This window comes from Trachurus japonicus, chromosome 8 (assembly GCF_045865225.1).
Source record: "Trachurus japonicus isolate A0001 chromosome 8, Traja_1.0".
In the NCBI taxonomy this organism is placed as follows: domain Eukaryota; kingdom Metazoa; phylum Chordata; class Actinopteri; order Carangiformes; family Carangidae; genus Trachurus; species Trachurus japonicus.
Genome location: NC_140914.1, coordinates 23,447,854 through 23,466,931, shown reverse-complemented (window position 1 = coordinate 23,466,931; position 19,078 = coordinate 23,447,854). Strand labels below are relative to the sequence as shown.

General features: G+C 42.4%; 1 protein-coding gene across 2 annotated transcripts; it reads right to left on the bottom strand.

Moving 5' to 3' along the window:
• Window positions 1–228: 228 nt before the first annotated feature.
• smurf1 (SMAD specific E3 ubiquitin protein ligase 1) lies at window positions 229–15,946 on the bottom strand. 2 transcript variants are annotated; one of them, XM_085784778.1, is made up of 18 exons: window positions 15,661–15,946; window positions 10,065–10,103; window positions 9,279–9,387; window positions 8,939–9,072; window positions 8,781–8,846; window positions 8,572–8,647; window positions 7,132–7,343; window positions 6,936–7,020; window positions 6,214–6,360; window positions 5,552–5,786; window positions 5,048–5,151; window positions 4,270–4,384; window positions 3,970–4,148; window positions 3,727–3,864; window positions 3,442–3,562; window positions 3,036–3,237; window positions 2,024–2,099; window positions 229–1,940 (listed from the first exon to the last, which is right to left on the bottom strand). In XM_085784778.1, exons 1-18 carry the CDS (start codon window positions 15,713–15,715, stop codon window positions 1,841–1,843), a joined length of 2,193 nt encoding a protein of 730 aa, XP_085640904.1. In that variant the 5' UTR covers window positions 15,716–15,946; the 3' UTR covers window positions 229–1,840. The 2 variants fall into 2 exon arrangements, with proteins under 2 accessions (XP_085640904.1, XP_085640903.1); XM_085784777.1 differs by having other exon boundaries at window positions 1,325–1,940; window positions 2,024–2,108; window positions 15,661–15,932.
• Window positions 15,947–19,078: the final 3,132 nt, after the last annotated feature.

Genomic DNA, 19,078 nt, shown 5'->3' with positions numbered 1-19,078 from the left:
ATAAAAACACAAGACAAGAATTGGTTGAAGAAAATAGGCTTCACCCTATTGTTTACATTTTAAAAAACTTGTCATTATGATTGAGTAAAACAGATTACAAACAGATTAACCAATAATGTATCTTAATTGCAGCCATATTTCATTTATTTAGACAGTCTCTTGCTCGTAATCAACTGTCTGCTGACATACAGAAATACAGAAAATAATGCACATAACACAAAGCATGTATTTTCAATTTAATTTCTTTTAATATAATCTTATTTACATTGTATTTTTTCATAAATGTTTAGTACATAGTAAGTTACAATACTCTTGCATCCATTACACAGTGAACTCAGAACCTAGAAAATGCTGATTGAAATGATACTCCGTAACTGTCTCCGAAACTTCAATCTACAACAGATCCCAAAGTTTTCCACATTGCTCACTCAACATTTCGGTTTTTGATTTCATTCACTTCTATGGAAAATTAATGACTGTAAAGAGACTTTGATCATTCATGGTGGTCTTCAGGAGAATGACTACTTTTTCTAACTTTCAGGCTATTGACAAAAAGGAGACAGGCAGAGAAACATCAGGGCCACAAAGGAAAAAAAAAAGTTGGTGAGATGGATGATGAAACATGTATGAAAGGCTTATGAGATTTTATTATACATGTCACAAACAACCAAAGAATTCCTGAAGCTGACTCCTTCTTTCCGTCCATCGTGGCTCATTTTGAAAAAAAAAAAATCCAGGTCATGCTCTCAGTCCTCTCCATAACGTCAGTAGAGTTAGATTTTAAAATTAGGCCTGGGACAGTCAATCCCTTTCACTTCAATAAATGTAACATGGTATTCAAAACACCAACACACTAACAGTTTCCATACACTGACAAGAGTATTTCACCACAATAATATGAATGTTAAAAAAATGTAACGAAATTCAATAAAACCCACTTTGTGGATTACTTGAAATTGCAAGTGAACTGACCCTTCGACTCTGACAGAGGGGGTGATGAAGAGATTAGTGTCGGCTCTTTGTAGAGCATATAGCAGCTTGGTCGGTAATCACTTAGTAATAAATAATAAAATATCAGAGTGGATCAGAGTGGTCGCAGATACAAACGGAAGAGACAAAGAGTTACCAAACAGAGGAGCAGGCTCATTTGATCCTTTTTTTTTCTTTTTCTTTTTTTTAACAGCGAAACTGGGTGCCATGCCTGACACACACACGCACGCGCACACACATACACGCTCCCAGACAGACACAAACACAATCTCGCACTGCCACTCTGACATGCACACACACATACACACACACATTCTGGTACATGACAGTGGTTAAACATGAAGCATGAATACTAGTCAGTCAATCAGCTTGTCAGACAGAAAGACAATCAATCTCCGCCTTGTTCTTCACTCATCTGACTTCAATGTCTCTGTTCGCAGGCTCATATGTGATTGGCTGATTCCCGGAGACTCGAGCACGACTTGTGGTGGTTAGACATTCTGAAGAATGACATCATAGCTTGTTAAAACTGAAGGATAAAAATGCTTCTTCAAAACATCTGAAAAATTTTTAAAATACTTTTCTTTTTTTGCTTTTGTTTTTTGTTTTTTTCCTTCCCCCTCCTGCTGTGCTTCCTCCTTTAACCCCCAACAGTTCGGTGGTGAAGAGGTGGCAAGAGGTGGTGTGTGTTTGTCCGTGTGTGTGTGTGTTCTTGTGATGCTTGGCCACGCTGTATACTCCCGTGTATACTTGATATTCTGTTGGGGTGTGTGTATATAAGTAAAATGTCAAAGAGTTGTGTGTAAGCACAAGTGTGACTGTGTGTATGTTGGTTTTGGTTGTGGATTCATCACTCCACAGCGAAGCCGCAGGTCTCCTCCACAGCCGTCAGCAGTTTCTCATAAAGTTTCTCGTAAGACTCGTAGGGAGGGATGTCTATCCTGTTAAAACTAGAGACGGAGAGGAAGAATTAGTGACTCCACATGTGTCAACGACAAGACAAGTATTCTTTTTTACTTTTATGCAGCCTTACCATGTGTGAGCCTTGGGCAGGTTGTCTGTGTTGGCGTCTATCAAATGGATGGTAAAGAGCCTTGGTCCTGCAGAACCTGTAGAACCTTACACACATACATTCTAGTTATCACTGCTCTACTCCGGTGCACAGAGCATTACATTTCACAACAAATCTTCAGTTCTACGGCAGCAAATTAAACTGTGTCTTCTCAAAACGCCTGGACGTTTGCGTGTTTGCAACAGAATTTTAGTACTGTGCTCATGCTGGGTAAGAAAAGAAGCTGCTCAGACGCCTCACAAAACCACCTGTCACAACACTGACATGCCTCTCCGCTGATTTACACAAAAACGCAACAGCACACTATACAAACTCCTATCTGGTACCATCAAAGGAGACTTGTGATATTTTATTAACGTGGAGCCTTTGCCAACACGGTCTAATGTGTTTTTTCTCTACTCTTCCAGAGTGAGTGGAACGACGTAAACATTAAATAAAGATTCATTATCCACATGGACTCAAAGATAATTTACTGGGACTTGGACTGGGCATGAACCACTGATCCTGGACATCTCTAACAGTAATCAATCTCTTCATTGATCCATGGCTGCAACAACTGATCATTAATGAAGTCAATCAAGAACGTTTCTTAAAAGGTGAAATCTTTGATGCTTCTCTATGGATAATTTATTTCACTTATTTAAATTATATATAAACTACTGTAATAGATAATTTATATGTTTTATATACATTTATATAATTAATATATTTTTATATGAAAAATAATTATATATGAATTTACTTCAATCTATGAAACCATGGTTTTGGTTCAAAGAGGGATTGTTCCCCATAAATTTCATCAGGGTCTCTGGCTCTCTGCTATATTCTCCTTACTCTGCTAATCCATGTGGACGGTCTTGTATAATTATTGCCATGAAGACAGAAATCTGAATGTAATAACCAAAGTTTAAAATCAAATGACTGATGTGTGTCGAGTACATGTGTGTGGTGTCTGAGCCAGTGCATGACCCACCCTGCAGCGCCTTGAACCCCTGTAGCGGGACCCTAGTGGAGCCTGTGACAAACTGCAGCAGACGTCCTCTCCTCTCCTCGCTGAAGGCCTCCACCGCCTGCCAGAACCACCGCACCACGTTGCTTTCACTTGTGCAATGCTTCAGGCGGGTGTTTGTCTTCCAGTCTGCAAGGTCGATCTTCCCCAGTCCACCGATAATCAACTGGACGAGGGGGACAGGGACAGATTCAGCCATGGGAAACACAATAAATAAAGAAAACGAACAAAAGATAACTAGACATTAGCAAGCTGGACACTAGAAAAAAACTGACTGCAATTGCTGACATGCAATATACAGACTGTTAAATTTTCATCTTTCTCTTTTCATTGTGACAACTGCTTTACTGTTTGGAGACAGCGCATGTACCTCAAGTTCTTTATGGTCAAAAGGTTTGAGGAGATGCTGGGGGATGAGCTCACTGAATCCCTTCTGTAGAGCCAGAAACTGGGCTTCAATTCCTCGCATAAACCTCCAGTTCACATAAAGTCTGAAAAAACACAAACACAAAAGATGTTGGTCAAATAAATATATACTGAGATAAAATGTGCATTACAGCTCTTATATCGTTTACTCTGTGCATCTGTCCCTGGGCACAGATTGGACAATAGTACCCGCAAGACAGATGGAACTTAATTGTCTCTTTGTTTTTACCTTACGTATTCCTTCTTGTTCTCCTCAGTGACGGGGATATTACGCCCATTAGGTTTGAGTTCATGTTGTAAAAACTTTCCAAAGGCGTTGTGCTCCACGCAGAATGTGTGGTCGAGGACCGAAGTGATGTCGTTCTCTCTGCGTTAAGAGAAATTACAGTATATGACACTCATGTAGAGATTATTGATAAAAATGTCTCTGCTGTCAGATTGATTTGACAAGTGCGGAGGTGGAAGTGCTCACAATATCCAGACGAGGCTCTTGTGCAACTCGGGGTCGGTGGTCTCCAGGTCGTTGAGCTGGATGGGTTTGCCTAGCAGCTGTTTGTAGAAGGGCAGCGTGAAGCTCCCGTTGATGTAGTGACCATGAAAAACCGCGAGGCCCATCACACGACCCACAAAGTGGAAATATGACAGGTGGTCCTGGAAGAAATAAAAACGCAGAGAGTGACGCAGACAGACAGAAAGAGAGGGTCAGAGAGAATCCTCTACTTAAGTTGAGGCTGTGATGAACTTGAGTGCGCGTTTGTTTGTGTGAACTCACAGGGTTGATGGAGGAGTCTGGGTTGATCTGTAGTGTGTAGATATTGTCCGTGGAGTACTGGAACAGGCCGTAATAGGGGTTCAACATTTCGTGGCACAGCAGGTACAGCCACTCCCTACAGACAACAACCACATGGTTAACAAATGTTCAAAAGTCACAGTCTAATAAAATAAACTGAAAAAAAAAAATCTAGATGACATAGCGCAGTATTTCTATCAACTCAAAAGCTCAGGTACAAAAAGAATCAAGAAGTGGGATCTGTAGTTTCAAGAATATCATATTTGCCAATTATTTCTACAGAATGATGAATCTGGTTAGGTTCACCACCATCACCCGTTTCGAATCATTTAACATTTCCACTAATGTCAGACAATAAAAGGTCAAGACGACCAAAGAAAACCTGTTTGTGTTGATACATTCTGAACGCTCAGCTCTACTTGGATAATGTGCAGCTGTTACTGCACTTACAGCCTCAATGCTAGTTCTGGCCATTCAGCCCAGTTCACTTACTGGATGTTAGAGAGATAAAACAAACTGAAACTGCCAAAAATCATTTGAAAAAAACACTGCCAAAGATTTACTCTACATGGTCTACTCTTCAGATACTGAAAATTAAGTAGAGATTATAGTAAAATGTACGTAATAGTATGCTATAGTAGATAAGTATAGTAAAATGTATTTACATTCCAACCGGGCTTTAAAAACAGGGACGATGTGTGGATGTTAAACATTATTGCATTATCTGAACCACATGTAGACTTCAGTGACTCTGAATTACCTGGCCACCCCTCCATAGTCCAGACCCTCCTCTCCCCTGAACTTCACCATCAGACGCTTCTTCAGATCTTTGGGTCTCATCTTCATTATCTGCCGATACGACTCCTGCACACACACACACAACACACACACACGTATGTATATCAACGGATTCCCATTACACACGGGAAACAACGAGGGTTCCACAACGCGTCTCTCTCTCTCTGTGTGATGCTCTGCTCCACTGTTTATTAATAGGCACAATCAGTGCGGCCTTTGTTCTCTTCTATGGAGAACAGACACTGAAAGAATGGTTTGTTGTGACTGGTGTAGGAGTCAGAGGAGTGTGGATGTGTCTGTATACATGGAAACTTTCACAGCATCTGCCCCCTCTGCACGCTGGATTCGTACGACCGTCTGATCCTTCTGCATGTTTGTATGACTGAGAAGACAGGAGCGAGAGAGAGAGAGAGGGGGAGATGTTGTCTTTCGTTTCATTCGTCCCCAGCTGCGCAGCTGCACCCACCTCGAAGATCTCCTCTCGGGACACCTCGATGCGACAGTGTCCTGCTTGAGGCTGCTGCAGGGACAGCTCGTGTCGGAGCAGCTTCAACTTATGGACCAAGTCTCTCTCGTAGCGGGCCGCCACATCCCCGTCTCCTCCTCCGCCTCCGCCGCTGCCCACCCCTCCGCCTCCCCCCTCCTCGCCCCCCACATCCATCTGGGGGGCTTGGGAGGATTCCTTCGCTTGAGATTGCTGGCTGGAGACGGGGACAAGCAGAGGAGAAAGTGTAGTGTGGGGTGGGGTGGTGGTGGAGACATCATGACGAGAGGGAAGGAAGTCAGGCAAGATGAGTTGACAAAAAGGAAAGAAAAAAAAAAGAGCAGACTGGATTACACACTGTGCATTTGCCCAGAACAGCTAAATCTGTTGTAAACCCACATTTCTGTAAATCACACGATTCAGCATTATTAACAGAGCTGATGACTGTTAGTAGGTCATGCTCAGATCCAGTCTGAGTTCAGCATTATAGCAGTGACAGATTAGATTAACAGCAGATTAGTTTTAAAACCACTTTTTGTGTCAGAGATGTCCGCCACCTTGGTCTAGACTTTAGTCTGCCATTTGAAAAAATATATATAGCATTTTTCAAGTGTGTGTGTGTGTGTGTGTGGACATTCTTGTACCTGATGATGGTGTGTAAGCGTGGGTCTGTGAATTGTGTGGTTCGGTTGTTGTGGTCCACGAAGTAGATCCGGCCAGACACGGTGCTTCGGACCTCCCAGCCCACTGGCAGCGGCCCAAGCTCCTCGCAGCTCACACTGGCCAGGTCCCTGCAGCAGTGACAAGGAAGCAGACTGAGACCACTGAGCTTTCAACCAGACTACTTCCAAACACTTCTAATCCTACATACTCTATGTTCTTAGCCCATCACACTGACCAAAAGCCACTATGAGGAGGCCCACGGAAATGACCTTAGAAATTTTCCCTTAATCTGTTGTTGTAATTAGTGCAGAACAAAATAAGGACAACATGGACTCTCAGCCCTTTGCAGTCTGAAGACATGCCAGAGGAGCAGGCTGTTAGTTTGTGTGCGAGGGGACAGCTCGGAGCAGTTTTACTCTTCTTCTGCTAAGTGGTGCATGAAGTGATGCTGACATGAAAGTTAGCACCCATTTTCATTCATTTCTAAATCCACGTCTTGGCTTGAATGTGAAGTTTCCCAGTCATAAAGTCAGAGTAATCCTTAAAATGACACGGCGCTACAAAGATGCAATTGTATATATCTGCTGTATTATCCTCTGTCGCTGCAATGACCTACTTTCTCAGTGGCGTTTATTCAAGGTTCATCTCATTTCAGGTTATGCTTGGAGTAGAGACGTGAGTGAAGTGAGGAGGTTTATCGTACCGCGGTATCCGAGGGTCATGCCAGGTGCTGACGCCCGTCTGTGTGTGAAGGAAGTACACCTGGCCCTGCACTGTTGTTCGCTGCTCTGTTGTTAAAAAAAACACAACAAAGAAATGTGTTACACAACTTTATAAATTCGACAGGAGAGATTTGGGTCAAATAAATATATAACAGCGACATTTGGTGTTTGACTGACCGTATCCCTCTGGTAGGTCAGGCGGTTGGTGCCCGTGAGGTCTGTTCTGAGGGGTGTGGCCGTGGCCTCTGGAGTCCTGCCCTCGGATTCGCTGGGTTTGAAGACGGCTCTCCTGACTGGGTGAGTCCAGCCGGCAGTTCCCGCCCCCTGCGGCACCAGTCGTGTCGGAGTAGGGCAGAGGCTCTTCGCTGAAACATCCCTCAAACACGGGCCTAAACACACACACACATAGACACAGACGGTGTGAGACGCACACACTCCACTGAGGTCTTATTTTCTCTGCTTCACTGGAATCACATGATAGGCCAACCGCTTTTTATTTGGAAGTCATACAAACAAAAACAAACAAATGATTATGATTAAACTGAGAAAAAACATCCAAAATGAGTCTCAGTACCACTTCACATGGGATCTCAGAGTGACAAAGGAAGACTGTGGCGTCGTCATAAGAATCTAATCAACTTACAGAATGTTCAGACGTCACCTTATCATTATCGTGCAGCTGAGGTTTGTCATATTACATTACATTATTCAGACAGATAAAGCCTCAACCTGAATACATTTATTCCGAAACATAACAAAGTCAAGTGTTTCCAATACAGGAAACGAGGTCACTGATTGGCCTCATAAGTATGAAAATTATGTGGTGAACTTCCCAGTCAACAACTGTCAAAGTTTTATGGACAAAAAGTTGGACAATCTTTTGCAAGAACGATGTTCTATCCCTTAGAAAAATATCAAATATTTTGAGATTTACTCAAATTTTAGTCCCTTTGTTTGTAACACTTCATTAAAAGGAAAACTCAGTGCAACATTCCTAAAGACAATCAAAAATGATCATTCTTTAAAAGGATAGCTCATTTTGGCAAATTGTCCCACTGCCATAATCCCTGTAGTCATAGGAGTAGGTTCGCTACCTTTAATTGTCGGTTATGAGACAGGGTTGTTTTCGAGGTAAATTCATTCATTCAAAACTGCTGATGCGCGTTGCCATCAGGGGCAGTTTTTCGGTAAGCAGTCTATGCATTTGCCTCGAAAACAACTGTCTCGTAACGTTCCGTTATTATCTCATAGCGTGATGAATGTGCAGGTCACAACTTGTCCACAGAGCGTTTTGGAGTTGTTGGATTGTGTGTTTGATGAGTTTGATGAGGGAAACCAAGAAATCCCATTAGCCCCTGTAGCGTTGCTCTGAGCTGCTTGCGGCTCTGCTCCGCCGTTCTAAAAATAGCTTGCACCGACAATTAAAGGTAACGAACCTACCTAAAACTATAGGTATTGGCAATGGGCCAATTTGCCAAAATGTTGAAATATCCCTTTAAGTCTTGCAACTGAACACAATATAACACAATAGCCTTTGAAACGTATCCATACAATTACCAATGTGCTTATATCTAAGTGTTTCTCTAAACTCTCACCACACGCCAGCGACACACTCACCCATCATTTTCCAGAAGTCCTCTGCAGTCCACCACTGGGCCCCCGCTGCCAATGCGGTCTCGTGTCTGCAAACTCACTGGAAACAAGCAGGTGGTAAAGGTCAGTGATGACAGTGTGACAGAGAAGGAGAGGGCAGAATATGAACACAGTGAGAGAAAAATGACACCCAGAGAGAGGGAGAGGGATAAGGTGTCTGTGACCGGCCTTACCTACGATCTGCCCTCGCACTGCGTCGCTGTCCGAGGGGTTGAGCTTACAGAGATCTAAACGCTGGTCTGGAAGGGAAAGGGGAAGAAATGCATCACAACCAAAGTCAACCAATAAAAATCTTCACTTGCTTGTGCTTTTGGTAACAAATTGAACTTACATCCTGTGTCTTTTAGCCGGCTGATAGCATTGGAAAGAAGTCGTATGCAGCCCAGGAAGCCCGCCCCCTGTCGTTTATGGATCTTTTTGTGGTTCCATATACTGATGGTGATGGAGTCTGTCTTTCCAATGTAGCTGAAAGAGAAACATTACTTTCTTATGTCTTTACTTTAAAAGTAGAACACTGATGCAATAACAGTGCATTTATTACATAAGAACATCTTTAGACATTATTTCTTTGTAGAAAATATGACAAAATATCTGTAACTGTATTTAAATCCTTGAGAAAGAAATAAGCAGTACCCAGTAGACTAGCTGTGGGTTTGGTGTAAGAGACTTACAGGTCATAGTGCTGATTCCATTTGGGGTCCAGTGTGCTCTTGACTGTGTCTGTCGAGTGGCATTGACCTGATCCATCCACCACGACTTTGGCAAATGGATCTGGCAGGCCTGCGTGCACATAACTCATATTAACCGTCCACTAAATCAACTCACAAAGACGATAACAATACAAAGCTGCAATAACACTCTGCACAGTTAAGTCCAGATCTCCATTACTGTGGATATTCAGCTGAATTTGATTCCTTTCCTTATCTTTCCGAGGCTGACCTGCAGTGTGCAGTCCTCTGACCCAAAAGCAACACATCCTATTTGCTCGACACTGTTATTAACAGTATCAGGAGCGCACATTGTAATCACAGGATGTGATAGTGGTGGAAGATAGCTGTGGATGACCTTGATTCTGGCAGTATTAGGTGGACCAAGTCCAGAAAAAAAAAAAAGAGGCTACACAAACCTGGCGTATTCACAAACTCTGAGAAGATGAACAAACATCTCATTGTGGGCCGATCGCTGCAGTGTGTGCAGGCAGCCAGACTTGTTTATTATGCTGCTATCACAGGTCAACAGTTAACTTCCCTGCTGTGACGGCATGGTGGGAATGCATAGTACGACCACAGAATAGTACAGCAGCAACAGTTAACACTAATGCAAATGAGCTCACAGCTTTGCCTTTGCCGGTGGCAAACAAACAGATCCTTACAGAAACACATCGTCTCATCACACTCGCCAGTCATCACACTGTCAAGATTCACGCACATGAAAATAAGCATAATAGAGGTACTTACGAAAGAAGTCTTTCTTTGCGAGGTTCTTGGCACATAATACTGCAAAACAAAACATCATTATGAACAAAATGCCACATGCACACAATTATGTAAATTATCTCACAGTGTGTAGGCTGCTACAAATGGATGCTGGTGCAGATAAAAACGTCTGAGGAGGAAGACGGTCGGTTAGGATAATATATGAATTCCAGGGGATGGTAATGAGCAGGAAAACTTATGTGACATGCAGACAGAGTGCGCAGTAAAGTATAGGCTGGTGTCAGAAGGACCACTGTACACACACACACACGCAAGCAAGCACAAACACCAAACAGGCTGTCCACAGAGACAGTGGCAGAATGCCTTCTCTGCCACATCATCTTGTACACCCAAACAGCACCAGGGCTCGAACTGACCAAGACCTTGCGAATTTGTAAGTCTGTGCTGATAAGTTTAATTCATCATGTGCTTGTTTGATTGCCCAGACGGCCCTTTGTGGTGCCACAACTGGCACAGATGACTCAAGGAGAGTTCTGCTGTAACATGAAAACCACAACTTGAACCACAAGAAGCCAATTTTTAGAGACACACTCATGTCCAGTTCTTGATTACAGGGCAACGTGGACATTGAACAAAAACAAGCAGCTTGTTTTCATCATCGGGTTATGTAATGCAGCTCAAAAGTGCCTGCAAAACAAGGTGACATAAAACTACAACAATATTTACACTGCAGGTTCTAATGGCCAAGTCTGTTTGCATTAGAGCCCATTATTGGAAACTTTATGTGGTTGGAGAATCTAAGTAAACATGCACTGAATCAGCTGGTCCAAAAACGGAAACCCTAAAAGAGATTTTAAATCTCCTTAACACTGACAATTAAGATAAACTTTTTTTTTTTTTTACAGCCAGACCCATTCTGACTCTTATGTTTCTGTTTCTTGTTGTTCATTGTTTTTAGAGAAATGTTTGTCCCCGTTTCTGAGATCCTCTCTTTCAAAATGAGAGCAATGGGAGCATATCTGACCAATCAGGTGGAATGTGAAACTATATCATGTCAATCACCTGAATCCAGCTGGGCGTGGGAGACACGGGGGCTTAGAGTGGGGGGAAAATGTCTTTCCATAAATTCCTCAAGGTTCAGTTTCCTCCTGCGTACATTTACATGAGACTCTTGGAAAAACAATCAGAGCTGAAACAACTAGTCAACGTATCTAGTCTAGCTTTCTAACAAACACCCAGCCACACTTTCTGTGTTCGGTGCGACTGTAAATTGAATATCTTTGGATCTCAGACTGCGAGCGAGCTGAATGTGTCACCACGGAGGATTATAATTAACAATTTTCACTAAATAATTACCAGATTAATCAGGAAAGAAATCTGTGGATTAATTAATAAAGGCAATCATTGTTAATTGCAGTCTTAAATACAACCTATGTTCTGAGCAGAGGTGGGGGTGAGACTGGCAGCGTTTCAGAAATGCAGATTCGTGGGGCCATCTTGGCTCCGGGGAACAAAAGCAACCTCATGATCTATTCACGCTGGTGCTAAGTGACTTACTACACCACCTAAACCGTTATCATGGCTTTGAGATCCAATTAAAACCTGGCACAGTTTGGTCTGGCTCAGACAGAAACCTAGGAAGTTAGTGAGTCGGCCGGCGGTTTGGGATGTGGTGACTGTGGTGGCGTAGATGTGTCTGGTGTAGCCTGGTCTATTTCCTGTGATTAAACCATGGAGAATGGCTGCAGGATATCCTTCCCTCTTCCTCATCAAGCCCGTCCATTCCTCCTCCTCCTGACTCACACATTCCTCACTGAGAGCTCATCTTTTCTACACAGACACAATGAAAGAAACACAGCAACAATACAGAGAGAGGAAGAGAGAGGGAGCGAGAATCAACTCTCTGGTTTTTGCTCTTGCCTTACTAGCAGAAGAGGACTTTCTCTGTCACTGTCACTGCTGTGCTCTCCTCCCCTCTCGCCCTCCAATCTCTTGCCAGAGGAAAGAGACACCCCTAATTTCAGCCCATCGCTCTTTTTTTTCTTGCCTCTTGACCAGCTCTTCTGTGGCAATGAATGTGTGACAGGCCCTTTTCTCTGCATCTCAGGAAATTTCTCATCCTGCCAAGGTCATGGCTGGTAAAGACACACACAGCCACAGCTCAGCTCGTTCTCAATTTCCCCCACTGCTGCTTTCTTTTTTGGCATTTATGTCCCCTCTTTAAAAAAAAACAGAGAACGGGGGGGAAGAGGCAGTGGGGGGAAGTGTGGGGGGTGATTTCTATTCATCCAATCTTTAGGGAACAAGTAGAAACAGTTCAAGGGAGACGCTGAAAAACTGAGCTTCTTCTGTGCCGGGCCAGCAGCTCATCAAGGAATTTGGAGTCGCAGCACGTTTTGTAGCGCAATCAACAATCTCACAAATATTTCAAGACTTTGCAACTTCGCTCCACTCTTGCATCTTAATCACGGAAACACTTCATATTCCTCAGGTAAATGACAAGAGCCATAAAACGGTAGAAGCTCTAGAGCTCATTAAACCTGCTTAAATCACAGATAACGGTCAAGCACTTTGGCCAAACTGTCAAGATGCTGCACACCGAGATTGATAGCACTTTTTCATCAAATCTAACAAAAAATGATGAAGACTAAAATCCTTACAGAGCAGACAAGACTCTGGAGACGACACTGTTTTGAAATGCACACACAGATGTACTAGAGAACTAGACTGACTCATGGGAGATTACGGCAATGTCATATCCTGTTTGAGCTTTTTTATTTCTTCACTCTAGTTAGTCCTCATTCTCACACTCGTCTACCCTCTTTCCACCTCTCTCTCTCTCTCCCTCTCCCTCTCTCGTGAGCAGCACCTGTGCTGTCCTGGCATTGCCTCACGTTGCTGCTTGGACAAGTCGGTGTTCAATCCGACTACCTGGCACCAAAATCCAGGCAGCACGTGCTTCCCATGAGCAAATTAACATTATCCTGCTGAATCACTTTTTTTTCCTCTATTCATTCAATGGCATTTTTCTAAATAAACCCCAAGCCTGTTCATTTCAAAACAGACACACATCTCCCCTCTGCTTTCTGACCCATTTCTTTCCTGCATTTTGCGTTGTCCTGACGATGTTCCTGCATTCACCATGCCAACGTCAACAAATCAATATGAAAATATTACTAAAAGGACTTTACACAAACGGTAGCATAATAAATATTCCTTAACAAAGAATCTAGATTATGTATACATTCCCCTAAATGGGAAAGCAGCCTTAGACTTTTGGATCCCACGGTATGTGTATATGTAAAAACTTAAAAAGACAACTAATAGAACATAAATAAATAAACAGGACATTTGTTGTCAGTATTTGGATTCAGTACCATCTGCTGAACAAGTTTCAGCATGCGTTTCCCGCTTAAGTCTAATACTGTCCATCCACATCTCGCTAAACCACATTACCTAGGGATAATGTGACACTTTCTTATACCCAAAGCGCTTCTCCTTCAGCTATTTTAAGCTTATCCCCTAAAACTGATGACAGGGACAGAAAGACACAACAATCACCTCTCAGTTGGCTGAAATGCGTCTGTATAAACATAAACGCAATCTCGGAAATGTGAACCAATGTCAAACTTGCCTGGTCTTTGTTTGTGTCCCTGCTACAGACACACACACGGGCCTTTCTGATGTAGGCCAAACAACCGCTCTCTCTGACAGACTAAACAGAGCGCAGGCCAGCGGAGCAGCATTGTGCTCCCATTGGCTCATCACACATTCCTCACCCAATTAGAATTCCACTCATACCTGTGGGGGCGGGACACAGTCAGGGGCAATAACCTCTGTTTGCATCTAAGCTGAAATAATGACTGACTGGACTGCACACACAAACACACACTATTGGACCCATTAAAATCCTGATGGATTAGTTAGTACATTAATACAGTATTTTGTAATTGCACTAATTGATCGAATACGGAAAAAATCCATCAAACATTTCCTGAGCCCATGGTGACGTCCATAAATGTATTATTTTGTCTGGCAAACAATAGAAAAACCCGGAGATTTGCAGATTAATGATGAAAAAAGAAAAAGAGGATATATTTACTTTTCAGACTTACTCACACAATTGACTGATAATCCAAATCATTGGATTGCTTATGAATCTTTTTTTTTTGCCCCATCACATCACTTTTTTTAAATTTTTTTTTACCCCTGTGCTTTACTATATGTTTATATTCTAAGAGGTTGTCCTAGTCTTCTTAAGAGAGCTTGGCTCAGGAGTTTTTGCTGTTGAGAGCCAGTGGAGACAAATGTCATAGTCCCCAATACAGATAAACTTGACGTTTAACCGAATTAAGCAAACAAGTGGGAAAAGTGTGTCAGATTTGTGAATCTATTATTTGTCAGAATTATGCCAGCTCTGCGGCTCTTGACATCCAGTTTCACAAAAAGGGGAACAGAGCAGAAAAATAAGTTGTCAGCACATGGTGGACATTTTTAGTAACTTCAATGGCGTTCAGGACAGCACTTATGCTCACAAGACATCCATCACAATCATACACTGAGAGTGCCCTCCTACCCTGGTCCACACACACCACAGCAAGTCAGCCATCAAGAAAATGCTGGTGTGTTTACTCAAGTTTGAATCAGGAGAAGGACAAGGCGTCTGCCCAGCGGCATAGAGTGGCTATTACCATTTGAATAGAGGCCCCTGGGTGCCCAGTGGGGTCACATTAGCTACAGTAAAAACCATTGTTCCAGCTGTGCATGTGAGTGAGTGAGTGTGAATGTGTGTGTATGAGGGACGGAGAGCGAGCGAGCGAGAGGGAGAGAGAGAGACTCCTGTGTGCCCTTACAGAGGAGAGTCTGACCCAAAAAATGGACAAAAATGTTAGAGTCGAGTACAGTGTACCCAAAGAAGCAAACGTGTCAAGCTTCTCTGGGGAAGGACAAGTTCAGTGAGTCAGACATTTGTCTAGATGCAGCTGACACAGCGGCGAAATGCCAATCAATACTCATGGGTAAACTAGGCTAACATGTCAAATCTACCGACAGATCAATTTCCAGAGAGGCGGTTGTTCGACATTTGCTTTCATCTTTGATACAGCGCTCGTCGCATTCGGGTCAGGCGACGGGTTTGGCTTGTGGTCAGCCCCAAAAAATGGGTGTAACGTTAGCTAGCAAAGCGTTAGCGGTCAACATTAACTACCAGTGTTACTATTAGCTAACGCTAGCTGGCTAAGAGGCAAGTGCTATGAACCGATAAAGTTTCTGAACATGGCTCTCAAGCTGTTGGTGTTTTTCTTATTGACCTGAAAGCAGCTGGCCGGTCGGACGTGTGAGCTGTGAGAGCCACAGGACAGTGGACTCCTTCTCGACTGTCCTTTCGGTAATTTGCTTAGCATCTCGGCTAACAAGCTAGCACTTGTGCTTCTGTATTTGCCACACAACAACCGGATGTTTGGGCAAAAGGCAGACCCGAAAGCCCCAAAGACACTTGGCGGTGTCTTGTTAGCTCTGCTGGTAGCAACACTTCACGATAGTGGCGAGAGGGGTGAAACATTGAAGCTACAGTTAAAACATGCACCGTAAGCGCTTTCTTTCGGTCTCGTTTTTTTACCTGTCAGTCGGATTTTGATGCTGGACCCGTTCCTCCGAGTCCCAGGATTCGACATCACTCCGGGAGAAACGATCACACAAACTTCCCGTTGGAGTCGCCCAAAAACACAGTTTCACCACTTAACGGGGGCGCGAATAACTTCAGTTTAAAATCATACGGTTTGTTTTTGTTTTCCTCACGGGTAAAAATGTATTATTTCATGGCAAAGTCCTGCGCTCCTTCGAAACCGCACAACACAGGAGAACATTTTCGGGCAGGCTCAAGCACGTACTGACGTCATGTTCTTAACGGGTCTAACGTTACGTGCTCGCGTTCGGGAAGCGTGGGCGTGCCCGTGACGGCACTTTTGATGAGGGACTCAAACATTTGGTTTTACTTTTGTTTTAGATTAACTTTAATTGCTTACAGCATTTATGGTCATTGATTAGTCGACAAGTTCAGCATTTTTCCAATGTAAGCATCATTTTGAACGTAGATTTCGACCGAGAAATGAAGGTAAGAGAGGAAATCAATGATCAGTGATGCATTTTGTTTCATTTAAATGGAGGCTTAAATTGCACTCACACATAGGCTTCATTTCATCAGGTTTGGGGGACAACAGGAATAAAAAAAAAAAAAAGGAAAACATAACAATAATGACATCCCTATTAAATAAAATGTTCACACCAATGGAACATGCAGAACAACAATGAGCTCAAAACAATAAGACCAATAACTTCTTAGAGAGACTATTGCCAGCCAAGTCTTAACCTGGAAGACTTAATCACTTTTATTCATTTTAGTCCCTTTTCTTACATAATCTCCAACAGTCAGTAAATTGTTCATGCTGGTTTCTCATCAATAATCTCTCAGAGCATGTTGTTTTTCTTTGATGCCAATGTTAAACCTCCTACACCAGCACTTTGTATTCAGCTTGACATTTTTAACTAATCAAGTCCAAAGTATCAATAGTAGTTCAGATAAAAATGGATGGATGCGCCTGTTATATTCTTCTTATTTGTCCTTATTCAAATAAAGCTGCCTATTTTTATTGGTAAATAAAAAATGTAACTACTCTGTAGGCTACGATAGATTTATCTACACTCCAAAGAGTTGACAGCAATGGGATACAGCAACGCAATTAATGTTATTAATTAATGGTAAATATAGGCTTTAGCTACTAATGTGCTGTTGATATGAATTGTGAGAGACAACTTCCTCCCACAAGCACTTGAAGGCTAGACCGTGATGCTGACTTTACACAGCACTCAGCAGCTTGGCCTGCTGATCAAAACAGTGGCTGCATTGCAGTTAAACTAAAGCCATCATTTATCTAATATGATATGCTTTACTAACTGTTTGTCAGGAATGTGAAGTATAGCGTGTGGAGGTAGGCACTGTTATGGTCCAGTATGGAGGCTGAGGGAGAGCTGGGAGGACGGGGATAACAGTCAGAGGGATTTGGCTCTTGAGCAGCACTGGGTTTAGCTGCACGGCTGCTGTATTAACTGCTGGAACAATGGACCCTCTCAGCAGCCTGTTTACAGGGCACAGTAAATCCACATAAGCAGTGAAACGGCTTGTCGGACACTAGACTTGGCTCACAAATACACACTTAGTCTCACAAACAAAAACGTGCAGTTTTGGCCTTTGTATCATTTTTTCTATCTGTGAAGTGATGACTTCATGTCTTTCTTTTAACCCATCTCTCCTCTCAGTGTCTTCTTCCCATTTTTTCTGCCCCAACTGCGCTACATCTGTGCAGTTCCCACTTGTGTTTGTATGTATTTGTATGTTTAACTATGTCAACACTCCACAGGTGGCACCCCCCCCACCCACACACACACACACACACAAAACTCTTATACACAAATTAGTTTATCCCTCCAAAACGGCCGTGTACAGCTGTTAGCATGATTATGTGATTATGTCTCTGTGTTTGTGTGTATGTGTGCACAACTAGACAAAAACGTGTGTGTGCGTGCACTTGTCTATGTGGTGTGTGTGTGTGTGTGTGTGTGTGTGTCACTCAAAGAGCCCCTGAGACCAGCTGAGTGTGTTCACAGCTACTTAAATAATTCCAGTCATAGACTAACTTGGTTATAGGCTGCCTCTGGGAACACACACACACACGCATGCACACACACACAGTTAATGAAGTCATTATTATTTGTGCAGAACAGTTGGGAAATCCCATTGGGTTGTGAAATAAGGGTCTCCCCCCCCCTCCTCATGCTAATATTTAGATAAAAGAAGAAAACAGAGAAGACGGGAAACTGAGAAGTTTCATTAGGCTGAGAGAGGGGGAAGAAGAGAGGACAAAGAGGACATAGATTTCACATACAGTGAACGTGTGCCATTTGCTCTCAAAATCTGTGTAATGCCAGAAAATGTGTGTTTGTGTGTGTGATTAGTGTCAGTCTGTGTCTCAGTGCCCCCTCTGGGGAACAGAGGCAACAGCTGCTTCAGTTCTGAGGAATCTTCTCTCTGGATAATATCAAGACAAAGTTGAGTAGTTGAGAGAGCTGTATTCACATACAGTGTTGAGTTATTTTATTTGAATATCTTTAGATGATGCTATTTTGAAACTGTCACTTCATTTCAAAGAGAAAAACTATATTTTGCTCCACTGTAATTATTTCCCCATCATCGTCACTAATTATTTATAGATTCAAATTGACATCAATGGCAGTCTAATAAAGTACAATATGTTGAAGCTTATATGGCATTTTCCAAACGTATAGGCTTGTGAGCCAGTACACAAATCTATAAGCATCTCTCAAATATTTATTATTGAGATGACTGTCTTACTAAATACAGGCCTTTACTGGTGAAATATTCATAAAACACTTTAATGTTTCACTGTGAGCAGCTTTCAATGCAACAGACACTGATATGTCAGTATTAATAGTATACTACATAATAATAATATGGTAGTAATATACAAAAATCTATGACAGTGGTAATTTCTTTTGCATAACAACTAGCCTACTTTTATTTTTGTATTAAGTCCATTCACTAATAATGAAGTAATATTATGAATAAAATTTGTTTTGTTTTTTACATTGTTGTACTTAAAGGATGTGACTGTGTTTTTCCTAGCACTGCAGCAGCGGCTTTGAGAAAAGTGAAGACTCTGTGACAGTGCCTCAGCAGTCTTTGGTGGAGACAAGAATTGTCTCCTCATCATCATCTGTGAGTTCATTCACTTCATCTAAACCTGACTCAGCCTTCTCACAGATGGACTTTACCCAAATTCAGCTCTGTCTCACAAGCCTGTTGATGTTTCTACCCTGTCCTGTTCAGTCCACAAGAGGCTATGTAAAGATAAAAGATTTTGTGAGTATAAAACATATTGATTTATTCACAATAATAAACGGGGTCTGGGCAGCCTGTAGAGCAATATTATGAAATTACTCTAAGAATGCAAAAAAATATA